This window comes from Mustela lutreola, chromosome X, assembly GCF_030435805.1.
Source record: "Mustela lutreola isolate mMusLut2 chromosome X, mMusLut2.pri, whole genome shotgun sequence".
NCBI lineage: Eukaryota > Metazoa > Chordata > Mammalia > Carnivora > Mustelidae > Mustela > Mustela lutreola.
This window is the reverse complement of record NC_081308.1, coordinates 48,300,450-48,322,257: the sequence shown is the minus strand read 5'-3', so window position 1 is coordinate 48,322,257 and position 21,808 is coordinate 48,300,450. Positions and strand designations below refer to the sequence as shown.

At 36.1% G+C, this 21,808-nt stretch overlaps 1 protein-coding gene across 1 annotated transcript; it reads right to left on the bottom strand.

Annotated features, from left to right (window-relative positions):
* Positions 1-2,380: 2,380 nt before the first annotated feature.
* Positions 2,381-3,991, bottom strand: FOXR2 (forkhead box R2). Its single transcript, XM_059158417.1, has one exon. The coding sequence runs from the start codon at positions 3,989-3,991 to the stop codon at positions 3,041-3,043; it is 951 nt and encodes a 316-aa protein (XP_059014400.1). The 3' UTR covers positions 2,381-3,040.
* Between the last annotated feature and the right edge of the window lie 17,817 nt (positions 3,992-21,808).

Genomic DNA, 21,808 nt, shown 5'->3' with positions numbered 1-21,808 from the left:
GGAAAACTGGATGGCAACATGCAAAAGAATGCAACTGAATCACTTTCTTGAACCATACACGAAAATAAATTCAAAGTGTATTAAAGATCCAAGTGTGTGGCAAAAACCATAAAAATCCTAGAGGAAAACACAGGCAGTAACCTCTTTGATATCGATATGTCCCTTCTCCAGTAACAAACTATAGAAATGATAACTGAAAGTATAGTCTTGAGACAAGGAAAACAAAAGCAAAAATGAAGTACTGGGACCACATCAAACTAAAAAAATTTCTACACAGAGAAGGAAATAATCAGCAAAAGTAAAAAGCAACCTAGAGAATGAGAGGAGATAGTTACAAATGACATACCTGATAAAGTGTTAGTATTCAAAATCTATAAAGAACTTATCAAACTCAACATCCAAAAAATGAATAATTCAATTAAAAATGGGCAGAAGATGTGAATAGACATTTTCAAAAGAAGACATTCAGATGGTGAACAGACACTTGGAAAGATGCTTGACATCACTGACCATCAGGGAAATATGAATAAAAACTACAATGAGGTATCACCTCACACTTGTCAGAATGGCTAAAATTATCAACACAGAAAACAACAGACATTGGTGAGGATGAGGAGAAAGGCAGCCCTCTTTCACTTTTGGTGGGAATGCAAACTGGTGCACTCGCTCTGGAAAACAGTATGGAGGTCCCTCAAAATATTAAAAATAGAACTACCCTATGATTCAGCAATTTCACTACTAAGTATTCACCCAAAGGATACAAAAATAGGATTTTTTTTTCCTATTCAAAGGATTACATGCACCCTGATGTTTATGGCCACCTTTTCCACAATAGCCAAGTTACAGAAACAAATAAGTGTCCACTGACTGATGAATGGATAAAGAAGAGGTGGTATATAAAAAAATGGAATATTATTCAGCTATAGAAAAGAATAAAATCTTGCCAGTTACCATGACATGAATAGAGCTGGAGAGTATTATGATAAGCAAAATGTCAGTCAGAGAAAGTCAAATACCATTATGATTTCACTAATTAGTGGAATTTTGGAAACAAATACAGACAAACCAAGAAACATACTCTTAATTACAGAGAACATACTGAGGGTTACCAAAAGGAAGGTGGATGGTAATGTGTTAAACAGGTAATGGGGTTTAAGGTATGCACCTGTTATGAGCACCAGATGATCAATGGAAGTGTTGAATAAGTACATTGTATAGCTGAGACTTTTATTACACTGTATGTTCACTACCTAGAATTTAAATAAAAACTTAAAAAAAAGTAGAAAGTCTGAAATGTGCAACATTTGCAAAATAGGTATATTGTATACACTAGAAATGTGGGTTGTAATAACGTTTTAGGAATTTTACAACAGGCTCTTTTGCTTACAAGTGTTATTTGTGAAAAACATGAAAACCAAATGCTGAGTACTTATAGACAGAATATTTTATTAATTCCAAGGTATGTTTTCAACTTTGTTTGTCTTATAATACAGACATAGTATCTACAATTATTTTTTTGAAGAATACTCTTTGAATGTTTCTTTTGGAATTCAACTTAAATATACAGTTTTGTATGTGGTGTAATATACAATAACCAAAAAAATGTAAACTTTTAAAATGATTTGACAATATATTGAATTCATTTCTTTTGTGTTTTACAAGGCATTTTTGTATCCCCATTATTGAAGGTTTTGCAATTAAATACCTCAATAGTCTAATATATTTTATCTTGAATATATATTTAATAATATGTTAACATGAAAGGCAGAAAGTTATGCTTAAATCTGATAAAATAAAGTTTATCTGTATAGAAAAGTGTTAAAGAGAATTTTGAAATTATAAAAACAAATATTTAAGCGTTCATTTTTGTTTTTATTTTTTAGTAAAACACCACTGATAGCTTTTGGTTCACAACAGACCACAGGGTAAAGTCCAAACACCTAAGCAGTACCAGAAAAGCCTTTTTGCCTATATTTCTTGCCACTCTTGGCCCTAATATAGCTAAACTGCACTGAAATTCCTACCACTCTTCTAAGCACTGAAGTTACTTTGTTTATACAGTTGCTGTGTACTTTCTTTTCTTCAGCTTACATGCCCAGAAAATCCCCATTTATTCTTCAAAACTAACTCAAAAGATATTTCCTTTTTAATGCCTTTCCCAGGAAAAATATCTCCCCTTTTCCATGACAGTGTTGCACATTTATTACATTCGTATTATAAATATGTGGTTATATGTCTGTCTCCAATTAAACTACTGACTTTTTATCTTTAGTGCCTAAGATGGACCTTGTTCACTTTGGTATTTCCTCAGTCAAGTTTTGATGAATGAAAGAATGGAAAGCAAAACTTTTGTCATCAAAAGGCTTGGGGTTGATACAAGCTCAATTCAAGGGCTTTCAATGTACAAATTACAAGTACTGCTTGGAATTATTTGTCAGTACTGGAATTGGTTGGTAACTGAACAAGGCTGAGAAGTCCAGGGTCAGGAAGAGAAAAGTGAAGCCCGGAAGGATAACATCAGTCATTAAAAAAAGAGATATATCTGATGAATGGTGAAAGAGAGATACTTGAACCTCTAGGCTTCAAACCCCATGTCTATTTCTTTTTATGCACAGATACCTTCACATGACATTTGAGGCTCTTCAAGGCCTGGTTCAATCTTACATTTTATGTTTTGTACTCCACTATTTGCATTTATATGTGAGTATACACTCCAGTAAACAGAATTCCTTTTCTTTTCTTGTGAAATATGTCCTCTCTTCTTAACTTCCATGCTATTATTCCTAAGATTTCCTGCTTCTGCTTGAAATGTATAACAACTGCCAATGTCCTCATGCAACTTTCCATTATTCTCCACCTGGATTTAAGCTCTGCTTCCTGTGTACCCACCTCTCAGTTTATTTGATACTATTCCTGTAGCTGCAGTTAAACAGTCTTGTCACCTACCAGGTAGGGTAGGCTTAGGGATTAATGAAGGCCAATCACAACAATGGTGGACACAGTAAGGAGGGCAGTGTTCCAAAAAGGGAGAAGTGGTAGTTCAAAGGCCAAAGAGGGAAGTAATCACATCTGGCTGGCTCATGCACTGTTGGATGCTTTCCCTCCGAGCATAGGCTAAGGCACGAGTTTCTTCCTGAAAACGACGATGTCCCTCCTCAGTAAGCCGCCAGAGGCAAGACCGTGGCTTTGCATTGGTTCCATTCTGAAGGTTGACTGGTGCCTTCTCAAAGCTGCTCAGGAAACAGAGGTTGTGGCGGATGGTGTTTTTCCAGCCATTTGGAGCTGTCCAAAAAAAAGGGAAATGGTGTCGGGTGAAATTGTAAATCTCTTGCACATTGAGGCCACAGGGGGGGCTGTTTCTTAATGCCAGGGCTATTAGGTGACTGTAATTGAGGGGAGGGCGGGGCCAGGACCTCCTCTCCTGGCTGTTGCCTTGCCATAACTTCTGGTTCTGGAAGCACTCCCCTTTGTTAGGAGATTGAAGAGACACAGAGCATTTGTCATCTTGTTCCTCAGTTTTTTCTTCTGTGAACTCCCAGTCACCTGGGGAATAAGTGAACCACTTCTGTGGGGAAGATTTCTTGCTGGAGGAAGTTGGCAGTGACTCCATCACTGCAGCCTTTGAGTAGTTAGACTTTTCTTCCTTTGGGAGTGGCTGAGGGTAAGGAAACATGCTTGTCACATCCTTTTCCTTACTAGGCTTTAGGGTCTCCTGGCTGCCAAGGGGGCATGTGATGTTGGGATTTACCCACATCCACAGGTTAGGTTCAGAGTCAGGACCATCTTTGTCCAAACTGGGTCTGCTGTCTTGAGACATATTTGGGGGTTCCATTACTCGGAGTCTATATTTGGCAAGGTTCTGCTCAGCTAAGTGGCACTGGTCTGTGGTGCAGGGCAAGAAGAACTCATTCCCCATGTCCCAGTCCAGCAGCCCTGGGACCTGGCCATGGAGACTGTACCAGAATTCAGAATTTTTTAGTTTTATGTCCATCTTTAGTGGAGAAGTAGGTAGAGAGAGATTTCTAAAAAGACAGAAGTCTATGAGGCACTTTTCGAAGTTATTGTTGGGGTACTGTTTCTGATCCAGTATATGTCATCTGGGGAACTTATCAGGAGGACTGCTAGAAGTACTAGAAAAAGGGGGAATGGATACTTCATCGATGGGTTGTCAAACTTGGAGAAGTCTCAGTGTTCTACAACAAAGCTCAAAACAGAGAACTAAACAGAGCTTTTTAGCAGGAAAAAAGTTCAAAGTAGAATTCTTGAGTCTTCACAAGAGGACCTACACATTTTGAATTATGTGCCAACTAAGGTGACTTTCATAACAAGTTGATTGGCATATCTTTTAATTCTTTCTAGGTTCATTTAATGAAGGAGCAAACAGGTGTACAGATCACATTATATTTCTGAGTTGTTCTTAAATGTTTTTAAAAAATTCCATTTTTAAAGTGCTTTTTGACAAAAACTTTCACATAGAAGATCTCAATTGATGCTCATGACAGCCCTGCAAGATAACATAGTGAGTATCATTAACTCCATATTATAGATAAGGGAACTAAGATCTACAGGATATTTAAGACTATATACCTAAGTAAGTAGCAAAGCTAGGTCCATAGTCCAGATCTTCTAATCCTTTCATTATACCTACTGCCTCTTGATGGCATTCAACATACTTTACAAATGAGACAGCAATATGTGTAACCCAAGTTTTAGAGTAAAGTGGTAACTATAAGAAAATTATTTCCATTAGTCTGAACCCCATGCTAGAATTCAAATATGTTATTATTTTCAACCCTACTCTGGAAAACAGCTGGCTTTCTTTTCTCCAGGTCACCTCAGAAACTGAGCTCTGAAGACAGTAGGACCAAAGAAGCTATGAAGTGCAAGTTCCTTAAAACTCCAGAGTTTTACTCTCCAGTAAATTAATCCCAAATCTGTTCTTAGAAAAATGCAAAATGGTAATGTATCACTTGAGTCTGAAAAAAACCCATCTAAAAGGATGTGATTTTGTTAAAAACCATTAGATATGAATATACCTGAAAAATAACCAGCAAGTGTCAACAGGAGATACTGGGGACAACTAATCCCCCAATTGTTTTCCTGCTGTCTTGTCTTATTCTATTCAAAAGAATCCTCCATACAGACTACCAGAGTGATTTTTCACTGTGTGTGTGTGTGTGTGTGTGTGTGTGTGTGTGTGTCTGTGCGCGTGCCCGTGCAAAGTTTAATAATAATATCAATTAATAGAAATCAGAAGTATTCCTCATAGGAATTGGTAAGGTAAGGTTTAAAAATATGTAACCCAAGAGCAGAGACATGGAGAACAATCTAACACATGACAACCAAATACTTGGGTAACTTGTTTCTTAAGTGTGCTCTAAAAAAGGAGGCTGGAGAATTTTGCATATGTTAGGAAAAATATTTAAACTTATGTGTGTGGGTGAATATCCTGATTTTCAGGCCCCCACCCATTCCAAGTGTTAATAGGCAGTGTTAGTGATTGATGAAATCAATTAATAAGCAAATCAGGTACAATAACATAATAAGTTGAAAAAAGTGGAGGGAACTCATAATAACTTTAGAAATATATTTTCCAGTGTGTTTGCTCATGCTTGTTCTCTCTTTCTTTTACACATAGACACACACACTAATGAGCCAACATCAGCATCAGAAGTAGCACTTTTGTGTGCCATCGATTTCCAAAACCATTCCGATGCCCAGAATGGTCTCTACTAGAAGGACTGGTAAGGGGAGTTAGTTGATAACATGTTTTGGGACAGGAAAAAAATTCAGATACATCTAATAAATAAATGCTCTTGTTACAAACAAAAATGTTTTTAAGAATGTCGGGGCCAGTGTTAACAGGATGGAAAGCCAAATTCAAGAGGCTCCTGGTATCAAATTGTGAATTTTTGACACATATATTTTGATTAATTGATACTGGTTTAGTCAGTAAAGAGCTATGAATACATAATGGTACCTCAAATTCTTTTAAAAGGTAATTGTAACAAAAAAGGAGCAAATGCCATAGGATATGTAAGTTTTCTTATTTTTACATAGGAAACAAAATGTGCACGGATTTTTTTTTTCATTTTAAGTCAATGTTTACTTATGAAGGATAGATTGTACTTATTTCTGTTGGAAGGTAATCAGGAAAGAATGTATAAGAAACAATGAGTAAGCCATATGTGTTTCCAGAAAAACAGGTACCACACCAATGGCTACTGCATATAGTTATATGCTGCTTGAGCTGTTTTCTAAACCATGCACCCTGGTCCTGGGGATATATTAATCCATAGGAAGGGCCTCTTTCTAATTCGTACAGAGGACCTATCCAGTTGCCATGTGCCCACAATTCACATTTTCTTAGAGAGAGTAACTTTTTTTTTTTTTTAAATCCACACATAGGCCAGCAATCATGTATCCTAAGAACTGGTAAAACAGATTAGTACTGATGGTCAAACATAATAATCAAGCAGAAATAGGTCCAATAAGGTTTTGCAGGTTGGTTAACAATATAGTGCAAAGAAGACAACTACCTAGGAAGACTCAATCACTCATCTTCTAGAAAATGAATTATTTAGAAAGCCCCACTAATTATAATAAAATATAATTAAAAACCATAAACCTTAGTAGTATTTGCAAACTAAATAAATATAGAAAAAAGACAGGATAATGTGTACTGCCAACATGCAGAAATTAAGAAATATTAATCTTGTTAAAGACAAGTTAATCCCCCAAAAAACACTGCATGACAGAGAATCAAAAATGCTATTAAATGACAAATAAAACATTATTATTAAAAGGATTTTAGCCAATGTCTCATGTTAAGATTGAACTATGTGCTATGATCCCCCAAAGAATGAATTATTGATAACCCATATGGTTACCTCAGCTTCTTTGAAATGGTATTTCTCTTTTTCTCTCAAATGGGTGATATGATTGATATCCTTAAAAAATGCAAAAATAATAAAATTACTGAAATTGTAGTAAGATATCAAAAGAAGTGTAACAACTTAAAAAGGAAAAATATAAGGGTAGAAATAAATAAATTAAAACTTGGTGTTCATATTTTAGAATGAGCTTAAATGTAAGGCCATGAATATATCTGTAATTATTGCATTTGTGTATGTTTCAAATGCTTTTCAAGCTGTCTGAAGTATTTCCAAAAACCCATATTAAATTTTCAATTACAGTTTAAAACTTTTAGGAAATTTAATTCATCAAATTGGTATGCAATTCTCAAATGGTCAATAAAAATTATTTTAAAAGTTATGCTTATTAGCTATTTTAATTTAACAAAATTGAGCAGTAAACAGCACAAATAGCAAATATTTTTCTTCATACACAAAAGCCATTAGATGCTAAAGAATCTATGAAAGATTTTATTATTTTAACACTACTTTCCTTGGCTTCTCTTTCCAACAATTAGATTGTCTTTTTAAGCTCCTATAGACCTCTTCCCTGATCTCACATGAACCAAAAACCAGAGTTCAAGTTTGGACATTTTAAGTTTAAAGCAGCTGGGCTTGTTCCAACAGCAAACTGTAGTAGGCTTTTTAAAATTTTAATGATTATTAATTAATTTATTTTTATTTTATTATTTTATTAATTAATTTATTTTTATTTTATTATTTTATTAATTAATTTATTTTAATGACTATTCATGGAATGCTTACTTAATTAAGCAATCATGAATTTGGTTTCTAACTACTAGTTTGGGAGCCGCAATCTGAGCTCAAAACACCTCAATCTGGCCAAAATTAGCAAGACAGGAAACAACATGTGTGGGAGAGGATGTGGAGAAAGGGGAACCCTCTTACACTGTTGGTGGGAATGCAAGTTGGTGCAGCCACTTTGGAAAACAGTGTGGAGATTCCTCAAGAAATTAAAAATAGAACTTCCCTATGACCCTGCAATTGCACTACTGGGTATTTACCCCAAAGATACAGATGTAGTGAGAAGAAGGGCCATCTGTACCCCAATGTTTATAGCAGCAATGGCCACGGTTGCCAAACTGTGGAAAGAACCAAGATGCCCTTCAACAGACAAATGGATAGGGGCGCCTGGGTGGCTCAGTGGGTTAAGCCGCTGCCTTCGGCTCAGGTCATGATCTCAGGGTCCTGGGATCGAGTCCCACATCGGGCTCTCTGCTCAGCAGCAAGCCTGCTTCCTCCTCTCTCTCTCTCTCTGCCTGCCTCTTTGCCTACTTGTGATCTCTCTCTAAAAAAAAAAAAAAAACAAAAAAACAAACAAAAAAAACAGACAAATGGATAAAGAAGATGTGGTCCATATACACTATGGAGTATTATGCCTCCATCAGAAAGGATGAATACCCAACTTTTGTATCAACATGGACGGGACTGGAAGAGATTATGCTGAGTGAAATAAGTCAAGCAGAGAGAGTCAATTATCATATGGTTTCACATATTTGTGGAGCATAAGAAACAACATGGAGGACATGGGGAGATGGAGGAAGGGAGTTGAGGGAAATTGGAAGGGGAGATGAACCATTAGAGACTATGGACTCTGAAAAACAATCTGAGAGTTTTGAAGGGGGGGTGGGAGGTTGGGGGAGGCAGGTGGTGGGTATTAAGGAGGGCACAGATTGCGTGGAGCACTGGGTGTGGTGCAAAAACAATGAATTCTGTTACACTGAAAAGAAATAAAAAAAAACCACCTCAATCCAAAAAATCTTTGAGTCTTTACTTCAAAGCTTTGAGAGTTCTGAACTTGTGGGAACAAAACATCTCTTTATTTAGAATACTTTCTTCAAAGTATTATTAGACACTTTGAATTTCACTTACTGCTTGTTTTCCTTTCCAAGGGTTCAACCTCAAGTGCCTGGGAAGAGGAAGAGCACTTTCTACAAGACAAAATAAAACATAAAAAGAAATGAAAACCTTGTCAAGACAGCTAAATCCTCTAACCCACAGCCTAATTCAAAGAAGCTGTTCTTTTATAATAAGGATAATGTGACTTGTCAAACACATACAGACTACAGAGAGATTAGAGGCAGGATCCTAGGTACAGTACCTGTTTTATACAAACTCAGCTGTTTTTTGTTATTCTGAGAAGGACAAGTCACACCAACATATGGTTTGTTTTTTTTTTTTTAGACATATTTTGTAGCCAGGTCAACATAGCACAATGATTTCACAAACTTTGATAATCCCCTCCTCTTTGCTTCAAACATATAAAAACTAATGAATAGAATTACATAGAGAGAGAGAGAAAGAGAGAGAGAGAGAGACCAAGAAATATCGTCAGGCTCAAATACAAGAAAAATATCTCATTAGAATAGAAATAAAAAATAATGAGTGGGACTGAAGCCATTGGCCTGTTGGGCTCTAGATTATTAAGTGGGAAATGGAAGTCAGGCATTTGGTTTCCTTGGGGGACACTAGACCTAAAGTCAAGGACTAGAGTGGGGCTAACTGCTTGTAAAAATAAGCTAAAAAATGTAACTGCCAAACCCTGGCAAACTTCAGATCTGAGAAAGAGGAAAGTCACATAAAATCTTGCAACCAGATGCTGAGTCATACTATTCACTAGATATGGTAACTGGTTCTATTGGATCTCCTGGATTTTTGGTATCCTCAGTAACACCACAAGGTAGGAACTCAAAACTGCCATTCTGAGATCTAATAGTGGATTGAAGCCTGGAGGGCTGGGAGGAAGCAACTAAAAAACCTCTCAATAGGGATGAGTAAGTAGATTAATGAACAAAGATAGATGAGATTCAGGGAACAGAAATGTTTCATTCAAATTAAGCTGAAAACTAAAATCTTAAAATTCATGAAAAAATTTAATAACAAGAACAATTAACAACCAAATCATTAATTCACTCCAAATAGTAATAATATTATGGAACTACCTGGAAAGCAAGTATGTTTAGGATACTCAAAGAGATAAAGAGTCAACATATTCAAAATGTACGCAATGAGGGGGACCTCGGTGGCTCAGTTGGTTGAGCATCGGCCCTTGTTTTTGGCTCAGGTCATGATTTCAGGGTTGTGAGATGAAGCCCCGTGTCAGGCTCCATGTTCATGGTGGAGCATGCTTAAAATTGTTTCCCTCTGTCTCCCTCTGCTCCTCCCCACCGTGCTCCTTCAAACACACACTTGCATTCTCTCTGTCTCTCAAAAAAAAAAAATCTTTCTCTCAAAAAACAAACAAACCTGCTATATTCTGTAGAGATGAAAAGGAAACAATATTCCACAAAAATGATCAAGCTTTGTTCCATAGCTAGACTTCAGAAGTGTGTGTACGTAGCTAAAGGGAAGAGAATTAGTTCCCACTGCCCTGTAGCAGTGAGAAAGCCATAGATACTGATGTTCATACAAGCTGTGTTGGGAGTAGGTTAATTGCTGACACTAAGACTTTGGCTTAGATAAACCCAGAGTGAAGACACGGAACCAATGGTTTACTTAAAAAATGAACAACAATGGAGAGTATAGCCCAGTTTGAGTCAAACCTAAGTGTGAAATTTGGAGAAGATGCAGATTCATATGATATGTTTCATTCTTCTGAAGTAATCCTAACCCTTCATTGTGATGCACAGTGTGATGGTTGAGCAATCAGCTCTGCCTCAAAGGGTGCTGAGAGCGCCTTGCAGGAAGTTTACCAGAAGCTTCTGAAGCATTCCCTAAGTTTTTCTTTTTTTAATTTTTCTTAGTTTTAGAATTTTTATTTATTTGTTTGAGAGAAAGAGAGAGAGAATGAGCAGGGGGAAGGGGCAGAGGGAAAGAGAGAGAAGCAGACTCCCTGCTAAGCAGGGAGCCTGATGTGGGGCTTGATCCTAGAACCTGGAGACAATGACCTGAGCCGGAGACAGACACTTAAACGACTGAGCCACCCAGGCACCCCTCAAAGTTTCTTTGTCTTAATTAAGAAATAATTTACAGACATTAAAGTGCATAGAACATATATATTCAATTTGATGAATTTTGGCAATTTTATACACCCACATAACCACTATACAAAACAAGATGTGAAATATTTCTGTCACCACAGAGGTTCTTCTCATCCTCTTTACTGTCAATCTTTACTCACCCTTGCAACTACTTTCTGTTTTCTATCATCATAAATTACTTGTACCCATACTTTATATAAAAACAATTATACAATAATAATAATAATGATGATAATAGGGGCACTTGCATGGCTCAGTCACTTAAGCACCTGCTTTCAGCTTAGGTGATAATTCCAGGGTCCTGGGATAGAGCCCCATGTCAGGTTCCCTGCTCAGCAGGGAGTCTCCTTGTCCCTCTCTTCCTGCCCTTCCCCCATCTTGCTTATGTGCTGTCTCTCTCTCGCTCTCAAAAAAAAAAATAATAATGATAAAGCAATAATCTTAAGAGCTACTATAAAAATGCTTCCTTTTTAAAAGATATTATTTACTTGTCAGAGAGAGAGAGCATGCACAAGGAGAAGGAGCAGCAAGTAGAGGAAGAACTAGGTTTCCTGCTGAGCAAGGAGCTCAATGCGGGACTCCATCCCAGGACCCTAGAATCATGACCTGAGCTGAAGGCAGATGCTTAACCAACTGAGCCACCCAGGCATCCCAAAAATGCTTCCTTCTGAAGGAAGGTCAGCTAGACTGGAAGCCAGCAATAATGAATGCTAGAAATATTTCCACATGTTGAAGTAAAACCCAACCTGGATCTCTGTACCCAACTAATCAAGTGTGAGGAAAAAATAAAGACATTTTCTTTCCTCAGAGTTAATCACCTATGTAATGTCATTACATACATGTTAGCCATATATTTTAGTAAAGGAAATGAAGCCAGAGAGAAAATATAGGGAAAAAAGGGAACCAATGATGAGCAAAGCAACTAATAAACTATGTTTATTATGACTATAAAATTATAACTGATTTTTGTGTTTCAAAGGGAAAACTAAAATTCTATCCAAAAATAATAAAGGGTACACTGGGTCATTCATGCTTACTAAAGCATTTGCCCGTAGTTCAGAGGATAGAACTATTGAATGACTGCAGACTTTCTTTGACAATTTTATACTTATGTATATATCTAAAATATTTAAGGACAAATAATAAGAATATAAATATAGTATATAGCATTCAAATCAGTAGAAGTAATGTGACACAGAAGCCAGAAAGCTGATGTTAACCAAAAACAAAAAAGAGTAGAAATTAGTCAAAATACATCAATAAACATAATAATTATAAACAAATTAATCCCACCTAATGAAGTTAAGATTGTCATAATAGTTTTCTTTTGTGATCCAGTTATACATTATTTATAAGAACTATACCTAAAACAAAACCACATGAAAATATTGAAACACAACAAAAAAACTGGTAATGCCAAAATAAAAAAGTTGGTCTGGCAAACTTAATATTAGAGAAAACAGAATCAAAAGAATAAAAAGCACCAATAATAGAGATACTATACAAACAAAATGGAGAATTATAACCCCTCCATCATAAATAAATGAGGAAGAAAAAATAATAAGGACAAAAGCTTTGAGCAATACAAACATAAAAGATAAACCTATATATATAGAGAGATAACTTTTCACCCCCAAAATAGAAAATATACATTCATTTCAAGAATTTACAAAAATTTACCACACAGTAGGTCATGAAAAAGTCTCAAAATTTTCAAATAATCTGTTCTCTGATCACAGTATTATTAGCCATGAAATATGGAAAATAATAATAAAGTAAAATATTGCTTAGAAACTTCAAAAATTACTCCTTAAAATCTCTTTGGTTAAATAAGAATTCAGAATGAAGATTACAACATATTCAAACCCAAACAGTAACAAAAACACTATATTCTGAAACTTGTGAGATACAGTTAAGTAGTATTTAGAATGGAATTTGTAGCTGTAAATGAACAATTTTGTTGACAAGTAAATCATATTATAGACTATTTTTTCCACAAATGAAAGTAGAAAAACCAACAAAAGGAATAAATCTTATTAGAAGACATAAGATAAAATCAAGAGATATACCATATTTACATTACATATTGGATGGCTCAGCATTATAAAAATGTTAATATTCTGCAATTTACTCTAAAAATTAGTGTCATTCCAGTCAAAATCTCCAAAGGATTGTTAAAAAAAAAAAGCAACTTTTCAGGTTAATCTTCATATTAAGGGAAGAGCAAAAGCCCTCGAAAACCTAAGACACAATAAAGAAAATCAGTGAGGAGATTTGTCTTACCAGATACTAATTATTACAAAGCTACAGTAAGTTAAGACTATTATTAAAAGAGGGAATATGCTGAGTGAAATAAGTCAAGCAGAAAGAGTCAATTATCACGTTTTCACTTATTTGTGGAGCATAACAAATAGAATGGAGGACAAGGGGAGTTAGAGATAAGGAAGTTGGGGGAAATTGGAAGGGGAGGTGAACCATGAGAGACTATGGACTCTGAAAAACAATCAGAGGGGTTTGAAGCGTGGGGGTGGTGGGAGGTTGGGGGAACCAGGTGGTGGGTATTAGAGAGGGCACGGATTGCATGGAGCACTGGGTGTGGTGCAAAAACAAGGAATACTGTTATGCTGAAAATTAAAAAAAAATTTTTTAAAAAAGGCCACAGAATATAAGAGTCCAGAAACAAACCCCATCTTCATTACTCTATTCTTTTTCTCCTTAACATTTATCATTCCTTAACATGCTATATAATTCTATTATTTATCTTATTTTTTGAATGCCTCCTCAGGTAATAAAGTCAGAGATTTGTTGTCTGAGTTTGTTTGCCTGTTTTCAATGAAGAGCCTCTAGAAGAGTGCTGGGCTTAAAATAGATGATCAAAAATATCAGTTGAATGAATTAAAAAAACCTAAATGTGAAAATACAATCTGAAATTTTTTAAAAAGAAAATCCAGAGGAATAAATATGTTTATGTACTTGGAGTGGGGAAGAGATTCTTAGAAATACAAAAAAACAGATTACATAAAATTTTTAAACTCACAACACACACACACACACACACACACACACTCCATTATAAATAAAAGTCAAACTTCACTAGTAATCAGAGAAATGTAAATTAAAACAAAAATAAGATGTTGCAAACTATTAGATTAATAATATCTAGTAAATTTTAAGATAGTTGAAACACTACCTGAAAATTCTATTTTTTTTTGTTTGAAACATAAAACAATAGTAGAGTAAAAATATATATACATAAATTGGGATATAATCATTCTAATAGATTATTCTCATATTAGCATTTTGTACCAAAGCTACACAGATCAATATGGTTTAATTTCAAAAGAATAATTTTGAAAGAAGAAAGTTGCAAATGAATATATACTATATGCCATCATTTAAATGAAGTTTTAAAACCTGCAAGACAATACTATTTTAAATATATAGATTCAAAGACATGTAGTTTTTTGTTTGTTTGTTTGTTTAAAACTATGCAAAAGGAAAAAAGAAAACAGAATTATTTTCTAAAAGGGAGGAGTATATAGGGAATCTCAATTGTGTTTATAATGTGGGAAAAATGAATCAATCATGAAATACTAATCCCATCATTTTGACAAAAAATTAAGAAACAGTAACTTCAAGCTTTGATAAGAAGGGTAGGAAACACTCACCCACTACCGGGAGTGTAAATTGGTGCAGCTCTTTTAAAGAGCAATTTGTCTGTGTTTATTAAAAGTTACAATCTGTTATGCATAACAAATATCATGGAGGACATAGGGAGATAGAGAGGAGAAGGGAGTTGGGGGAAATTGGAAGGGGAGGTGAACCATGAGAGACTATGGACTCTGAAAAACAATATGAGGGTTTTGAAGGGACAGGGGGGGCGGGGGGAGGGGAGGCGGGGTACCAGGTGGTGGGTATTTACCAGGTGGTGGGTATTAGAGAGGGCACGGATTGTATGGAGCACTGGGTGTGGTGCAAAAATAATCAATACTGTTATGCTGAAAATAAAAAATAAATAAAAAAAACAAAAACAAAAAAACAAAAATTAAAAAAAAGTTACAATCTGACTACCTTAAGATTCAGCATTTTTTACTTCTACATGTGTATCCTAGAAAATATTTGTAAGTATGCTTAAGGAAACATTTAAGAGGATTTTCCTCATAATACTGCTTGGAAATCTGAAAAATAGCTAAATGCCTATCAATATGGAAATAAGTGAACTAAACACAGTGCCCCCCCCAAAAAAAAGGAATACCATGCAGCTTTCACAAACAGTAAATTATTTGTAAAAAGACTATATGCAATCCAGAATTGTTGATGAAAAAAAAATTAAGTTGTACAAAGTTACGGTAAACTACGGTTAACCAGAAGATTGACCATAGTGAGGAGAGGACTCCAGTGTAGGTAGTGATAACTAAAAACTTACCTGCAGCGATGAGGAGGACCCTGATGTGACAGAGCTGGTCATAAAACGGCCTAAAGAAGTACTTATTACGGCGGCTCTAACCCGAAAATCCGCCAAAGCAAAAAAACACACATGCTCGTAAGGCGGAGCTCTCCATGCGTCGTCTTATACCATGAAGAATGTGACTCAAGCAAACTGACCGGTTGAGAAGAGAAACATCGTGATGTGGGCAGGGCTAACTGGAGGCCTACCAATAGAAATGAGACAGACGCCAGGATAGGCAGGCTACCCAGCAGTCTGCTTGTATGATAAAGAGGACCCTTATGTGGGGAAGGCTGTCCATACACTGCCTAAAAATGGTGAAACTTCATGGTTGTGGGCAGGCCTAATGAGAGGTCTCTTAATGGAAAAATAAGATCCTGGTGTCAGCAACAGTGAACATAGGACTGTCTGCATAATGAGGAAGGCACTGGTATGTACTGAGATGAATACAGAGCTTCTATAAGAGAAGAATCCTCATATAGGTATGACAACAGAGGGGCACTTTTATGTGGGTGGAATTGTCCAGTTGCCTGCTTATACAAACCCTAGTTTGGAAGGGTATAATTAGAAGTCTTCTAGTAAAGAACAGAAGAAACCTTAGTTGGGGTGGGACTAACTAGAGGTTGTCTATGGTAATAGGAAGGAGTCAATGTAGATGGGGTTGGCCAAAGACTTGCCTGTAATGATAATGAGGTGGGGCACTGTTGTGCTTGGAGCTGGCAGAGGTGTTTGACTATATTGAAGACCAGGATTCTGAAGTGTTTGAAGTATTAGGGGCCTGTTTGAAAAAAATGAAGAAAAACCCTGTGTGGTGAAATAGAAGCCTGACTCTAGTAATAAAGAGGATCAAAGATGGGCATGACCATGTAGAAGATTGCAGATGGAGAGTTGTATACTTTTCTGGAGACTGGGTGTTAATAATGGAGTGGCAGTTTGGATCTGGTTCTATGGAAAAAGTAGCTCTGCACTGGATAAACCCAAGATTTGGTGGAGGAATTGTCTTCAGGTATACTAGGAAGAGTTTGGTATCAGATTAATGCTGGTCTCATGGAATGGGTTAGGGAGTGTGCATTTGTATTCAATTTTTTGATTAATTTTTTCAAAGAATTTGAGAATAATTGATGTTAATTTTTCTTGAAATCTTTAGTAGAATTCTGCAGTGAAGTGATATGTCCCAAGGCTATTCTTATTTTTTTTTAAGATTTTATTTATTTATTTGACAGACAGAAAATCACAAGTAGGCAGAGAGGCAGGCAGAGAGAGGGGGGGAAGCAGGCTCCCCACTGAGCAGAGAGCCCGACAGGGGACTCGATCCCAGGACCCCCTGGGATCATGACCTGAGCCAAAGGCGGAGGCTTTAACCCACTGAGCCACCCAGGCGCCCCCCCAAGGCTATTCTTATTAAGGTGGGGTTTTTTTAAATTTTTATTTATTTATTTGACAGAGAGAGATCACAAGTAGGCAGAGAGGCAGGTAGAGAGAGAGAGAGAGAGGAGGCAGGCTCCCTGCTGAGCAGAGAGCCCAATGCGGGACTCGATTCCAGGACCCTGAGATCGTGACCCGAGCTGAAGGCAGTGGCTTAACCCACTGAGCCACTCAGGTGCCCCTTAAGGTGGGTTTTAAATCAATGACTCAATTTCCTTACTATTATAGGTATACTGAAATTTTCTATTTCTTCTTGATCCAGTCTTGGTAGGTTGTGTGTTTCTATATATTTGTCTATTCAATTTTTTGGCATGAAATTATTCATAGTACTCTTTTAGTTCTATAAACATAGTAGTAATTCTGATTTTAACAATGTGAGTGTTATCTATTTTTATAAGTTTTTATTTAAATTCCAGTTAGTTCACATGTGGTGTAACATTAGTTTCATGTATACAATATAGTGATTCAGCACTTCCATATGATACCTAGTGTTCATCACAAGTGAACTCCTTAATCTCTACTACCTATTTAACCCATTCCCCCACCCATCTCTTTGATAAATATCACTTTGTTCTCTTTAGAGTCTGTGTGGTGGATTGCCTCTCTCTCTCTTCCCCTTTGTTTTATTTCTTAGATTCTACATATGAATGGAATCATATGGTGTTTGTCTTTATCTCGCTGACTGATTTCGCTTATCTTAATACTCTCTAGTTCCATCTATGCCTTTGCAAACAATGGCTGAGCAATATTACATACCACACCTTCTTCATCCATTCATCAGTCAATGGACACTTAGGCTGTTTCCACAAATTGGATATTGTAGATAAGGATGTTATAAACATTGGGGTTCATGTATCTCTTCGAATTAGCATTTTTTGTATTCTTTGGGTAAATATCTAGTAATTCTATTTCTGGATAACAGGGTAGTTCTATTTTTAACTTTTTGAGGACCTCCATACTGTTTTCCAGAGTGGCTGCACCAGTTTGCATTTCCACCCATAGTCCAAGAGAGTTCCCTTTCTTCACATCCTCACCAGCACCTTTTGTTTCCTGAGCTGTTGATTTTACCCATTTTGACAGGTGTGAATTAATATCTTATTATAGTTTTGATTTGTATTTCCTTTATGATCAGTGACGTTGGCTTCTTTTCATGTGTCTGTTGGCTATCTGGATGTCTTCTTTGGGCAAGTGTCTATTCATGTCTTCTGCCCATGTTTTAACTGGATTACGTTTATTGGGATGTTGAATTTTATAAGTTCTTTATAGATTTTGGATACTAACCCTTTATCAGATTTGTCATTGGCAAATATCTTCTCCCATTCCATGGGTTGACTTTTTGTTGTGTTGAATGTTCTTTTACTGTGCTGAAGCTTTTCATTTTGATGAAGCCTCAATAGTTTATTTTTGCTTTTGTTTCTCTTGCCTCAGGTGACATATCTAGAAAGAAGTTGGTACATCCAATGTCAAAAAAAGGTTACTGCCCGTGTTCTTCTGTAAATTTTTGATGGTTTCCTGACTCACATTTGGGTCTTTCATCCATTTGAATTTATTTTTGTTTATCATGTTAGAAAATGGTCCAATTTTATTCTTTTGCTTGCAGCTGTCTAGTTTTCCCAACACCATTTATTGAAAAGACTGTCTTTTTTATTGGATATTCTTTCATGCTTTGTTGAAGATTACTTTACCATATAGTTGTGGGTTTGTTTCTTGCTTTCTATTCTGTTCCATTATCTATGTGTCTATTTTTGTGTCAGTACCTTAATTTTTTTTATCACTATACCTTTGTAGTATACCTTGAAGTCTGGAATTATGATGCCTCAAGGTTTGATTTTCTTTTTCAAGGTTGCTTTGGTTATTCAGGGTCTGTGTGGTTCTGTAAAAATTTTTTTTAAATTTTTTATTTCTTTTCAGCTTAACAGTATTCCTTGTTTTTGCACCACACCCAGTGCTCCATGCAATCCGTGCCCTCTCTAATACCCACCACCTGGTTCCCCCAACCTCCCACCCCCCGCCCCTTCAAAACCCTCAGATTGTTTTTCAGAAAAACAATCTGTAAAAAAATTTAAGATTTTTTTCTAGCTCTGTGAAAAATGCTGTTGACATTTTGATAGGATTGCATTAAATATGTGGATTGTTTTGGGTGGTGTAGACATTTTAAAAATATTTCTTCTTCAGATCCATGAGCATGGAATGTCTTTCCATTTCTTTGTGTCATCTTCAAAATCTTTTATCAGGGTTTTAAAATTTTCACAGTAGAGTTGTTTCAAACCTTTGGTTATGCTTATGCCCATATATCTAATTTTTTGGTGCTATTAAAAAGGAGATTCCTAACTTTCTGTTTCTGCCCTTTCATTATTAATATATAGAGATACAACAGATGTTTGTACATTGATTTTGTATCCTGCAACTTTAATGAATTTCTGTATCAGTTCTAGCACTTTTCTGGTGGTGTCCTTTGGGGTTTTGCATATACTATTTTTTTTTAATTTTAATAAATTTTTTTATTTTTTATAAACATATATTTTTATCCCCAGGGGTACAGGTCTGTGAATCACCAGGCATATACTATTTTGTCATCTGCAAATAGTGAATGTTTTCCCTCTCCCTTGCTGATTTGGATGTCTTTTATTTCTTTTTATTGTCTAGTTTTTGTGGCTAGTAGTTCCAGTACTATGTTAAAGAACATTGGTTACAGGGGACATCCTTGTCTTGTTCCAGACCAAAGAGGAAAAGTTTCAGGTTTTCTCCACTGACGATGTGACTTTTTATATATGGCCTTTATTGAGGGTTTCTTCAGGGTTTCATAACAAGTGTATGTTGTACTTTGTCAAATGCTTTTTTCTGCATCTATTGAAAGGATCATATGTTTCTTTTCCTTTTATTAATATGGTATATCATGCTGATTAATTTGGGAATATTGAGCCACCATCCCAATCCAGGAATATGTCCCACTTGATTGTGGTGAATTTTATTTTATTTTATTTTTAAATTTTTATCACATTACTAACGTATTTTTGGATTTAGTATGCCAGTAAATTTTTGAGAATTTTTGCATCTATTTCATCAGGGATATTGCCCCATAGGTCTATTTTTTGCAGTGTTATTATCTGATTTTAGTATCAGGATAATGATGGTATCATAGAATGAATGTGAAAGTTTTCCTTCCTTAAGTTTGTTGAGATGGTTTGAGAAGAGTAAGTGTTAACTGTTCTTTAAACTCGTGGAACTACAGAACACTATTGAAAGAAATTGAAGAAGACCCAAAAAGATGGAAAAGCATTCCATGTTCGTGGATCAGAAGAATAAACATTGTTAAAATGTCTTTGCTGCCCAGAGCAATCTATACTTTCAATGCCATATGATCAAAATATCAGCAGCATTTTTCAAAGTGCTGAAACAAACACTCCTAAAAATTTCTTTGGAATCTGAAAAGACCCTAAATCGCTAAGGAAAGGCTGAAGAAGGAAAACAGATGGGGGCATCACGTTGTCTGATTTCAAGCTTATTACAAAGCTGTGATGACCAAGATAGCATGGTACTGGCACAAAAACAGACACATAGACCAGTGGAACAGAGTTGAGAGCCCAGATATGGACCCTCAACTCTATGGTCACATAATGTTTGACAAAGTAGGAAAAAATATCCTGTGTAAAAAAGACACTCTCTTCAATAAATGGCACTGGGAAAATTGGACAGCTATGTATAGAAGACTGAAACTTGATTTTCTTACACCATACACAAAGATAAACTCGAAATGGATAAAAGACCTCAACATGAAGCAGGAATCCATCAGAATCCTAGAGGAGAACATAGCCAGTAACCTCTTTGACATGGCCACAGCAAGTTCTTTTAAGACACTTCTCCAAAGGCAAAGGAAACAAAAATGAAATTGAACTTTTGGGACTTCATCAAGATTAAAAGCTTCTGCACAGCAAAGGAAACAGTCAACAAAACAAAGAGGCAACCCATAGAATGGAGAAGATATTCACAAATGACACTACAAAGGGCTGATATCCAAGATCTTGAAAGAACTCCTCAAACTCAACACCCCAAAACAGATAATCATGTCAAAAAAATGGGCAGAAGACATGAACTGACACTTCTTCAATGAAGACATATAAATGGCTAGCAGACACATGAAAAATCATTCATCCTCATTGTCCATCAGGGAAATTCAAATCAAAACCACATTGAGGTACCACTTTACACCAATTAGAATGGCAAAGATTAACAAGGCAGGAAACAACAAAAGTTGGAGAGGATGTGGAGAAAGGGGAACCCTCTTACACCATTGGTGGGAATGAAAATTGGTGCAGTGCCTTGGAAAAGTGTGGAGTTTCCTCAAAAAAAAAAAAAAATAAGGCTACCTTATTACCCAACAATGACACTACTGGGTATTTACCCCAAAATACAGATGTAGTGAAAAGAAGGGCCATATGCACCTCAGTGTTCATAGCAGCAATGTCCACAATATTCAAACTGTGAAAAGAGCTGAGATACCCTTCAACAGACAAATAGATAAAGAAGATGTGGTCATATATACAATGGAATATTACTCAGCTATCAGAAAGGATGAATACCCAACTTTTGCATCAACATAGATGGGACTGGAGATTACGCTGAGTGAAATAAATCAAGTAGAGAAAGTCAATTATCATATAGTTTCACTTACTTGTGGAACATAAGGGATAACATGGAGGGCATTAGGAGAAGGAAAGGAAAAGTGAAGGGGGGCAATCAGAGGGGGAAATGACCCATGAGAGACTGTGGACTCTGAGAAACAAACTGAAGGTTTTAGAGGGAATGGGGGTGGGGTAATGGGTGAGCCTGGTGGTGGGTATTAAGGAGGGCATGTATTGCATGGAGCACTGGGTGTTGTACATAAATAATGAATCTTGGAACTCTGCCTCAAAAACCAATGATGTATTTCATAGTGACTAATGTAACACAATTAAAAAAATATTAATAGAATATATCAGTGAAGCCACCAATCCTTGGACTTTTGTTTGTTGGAAATTTTT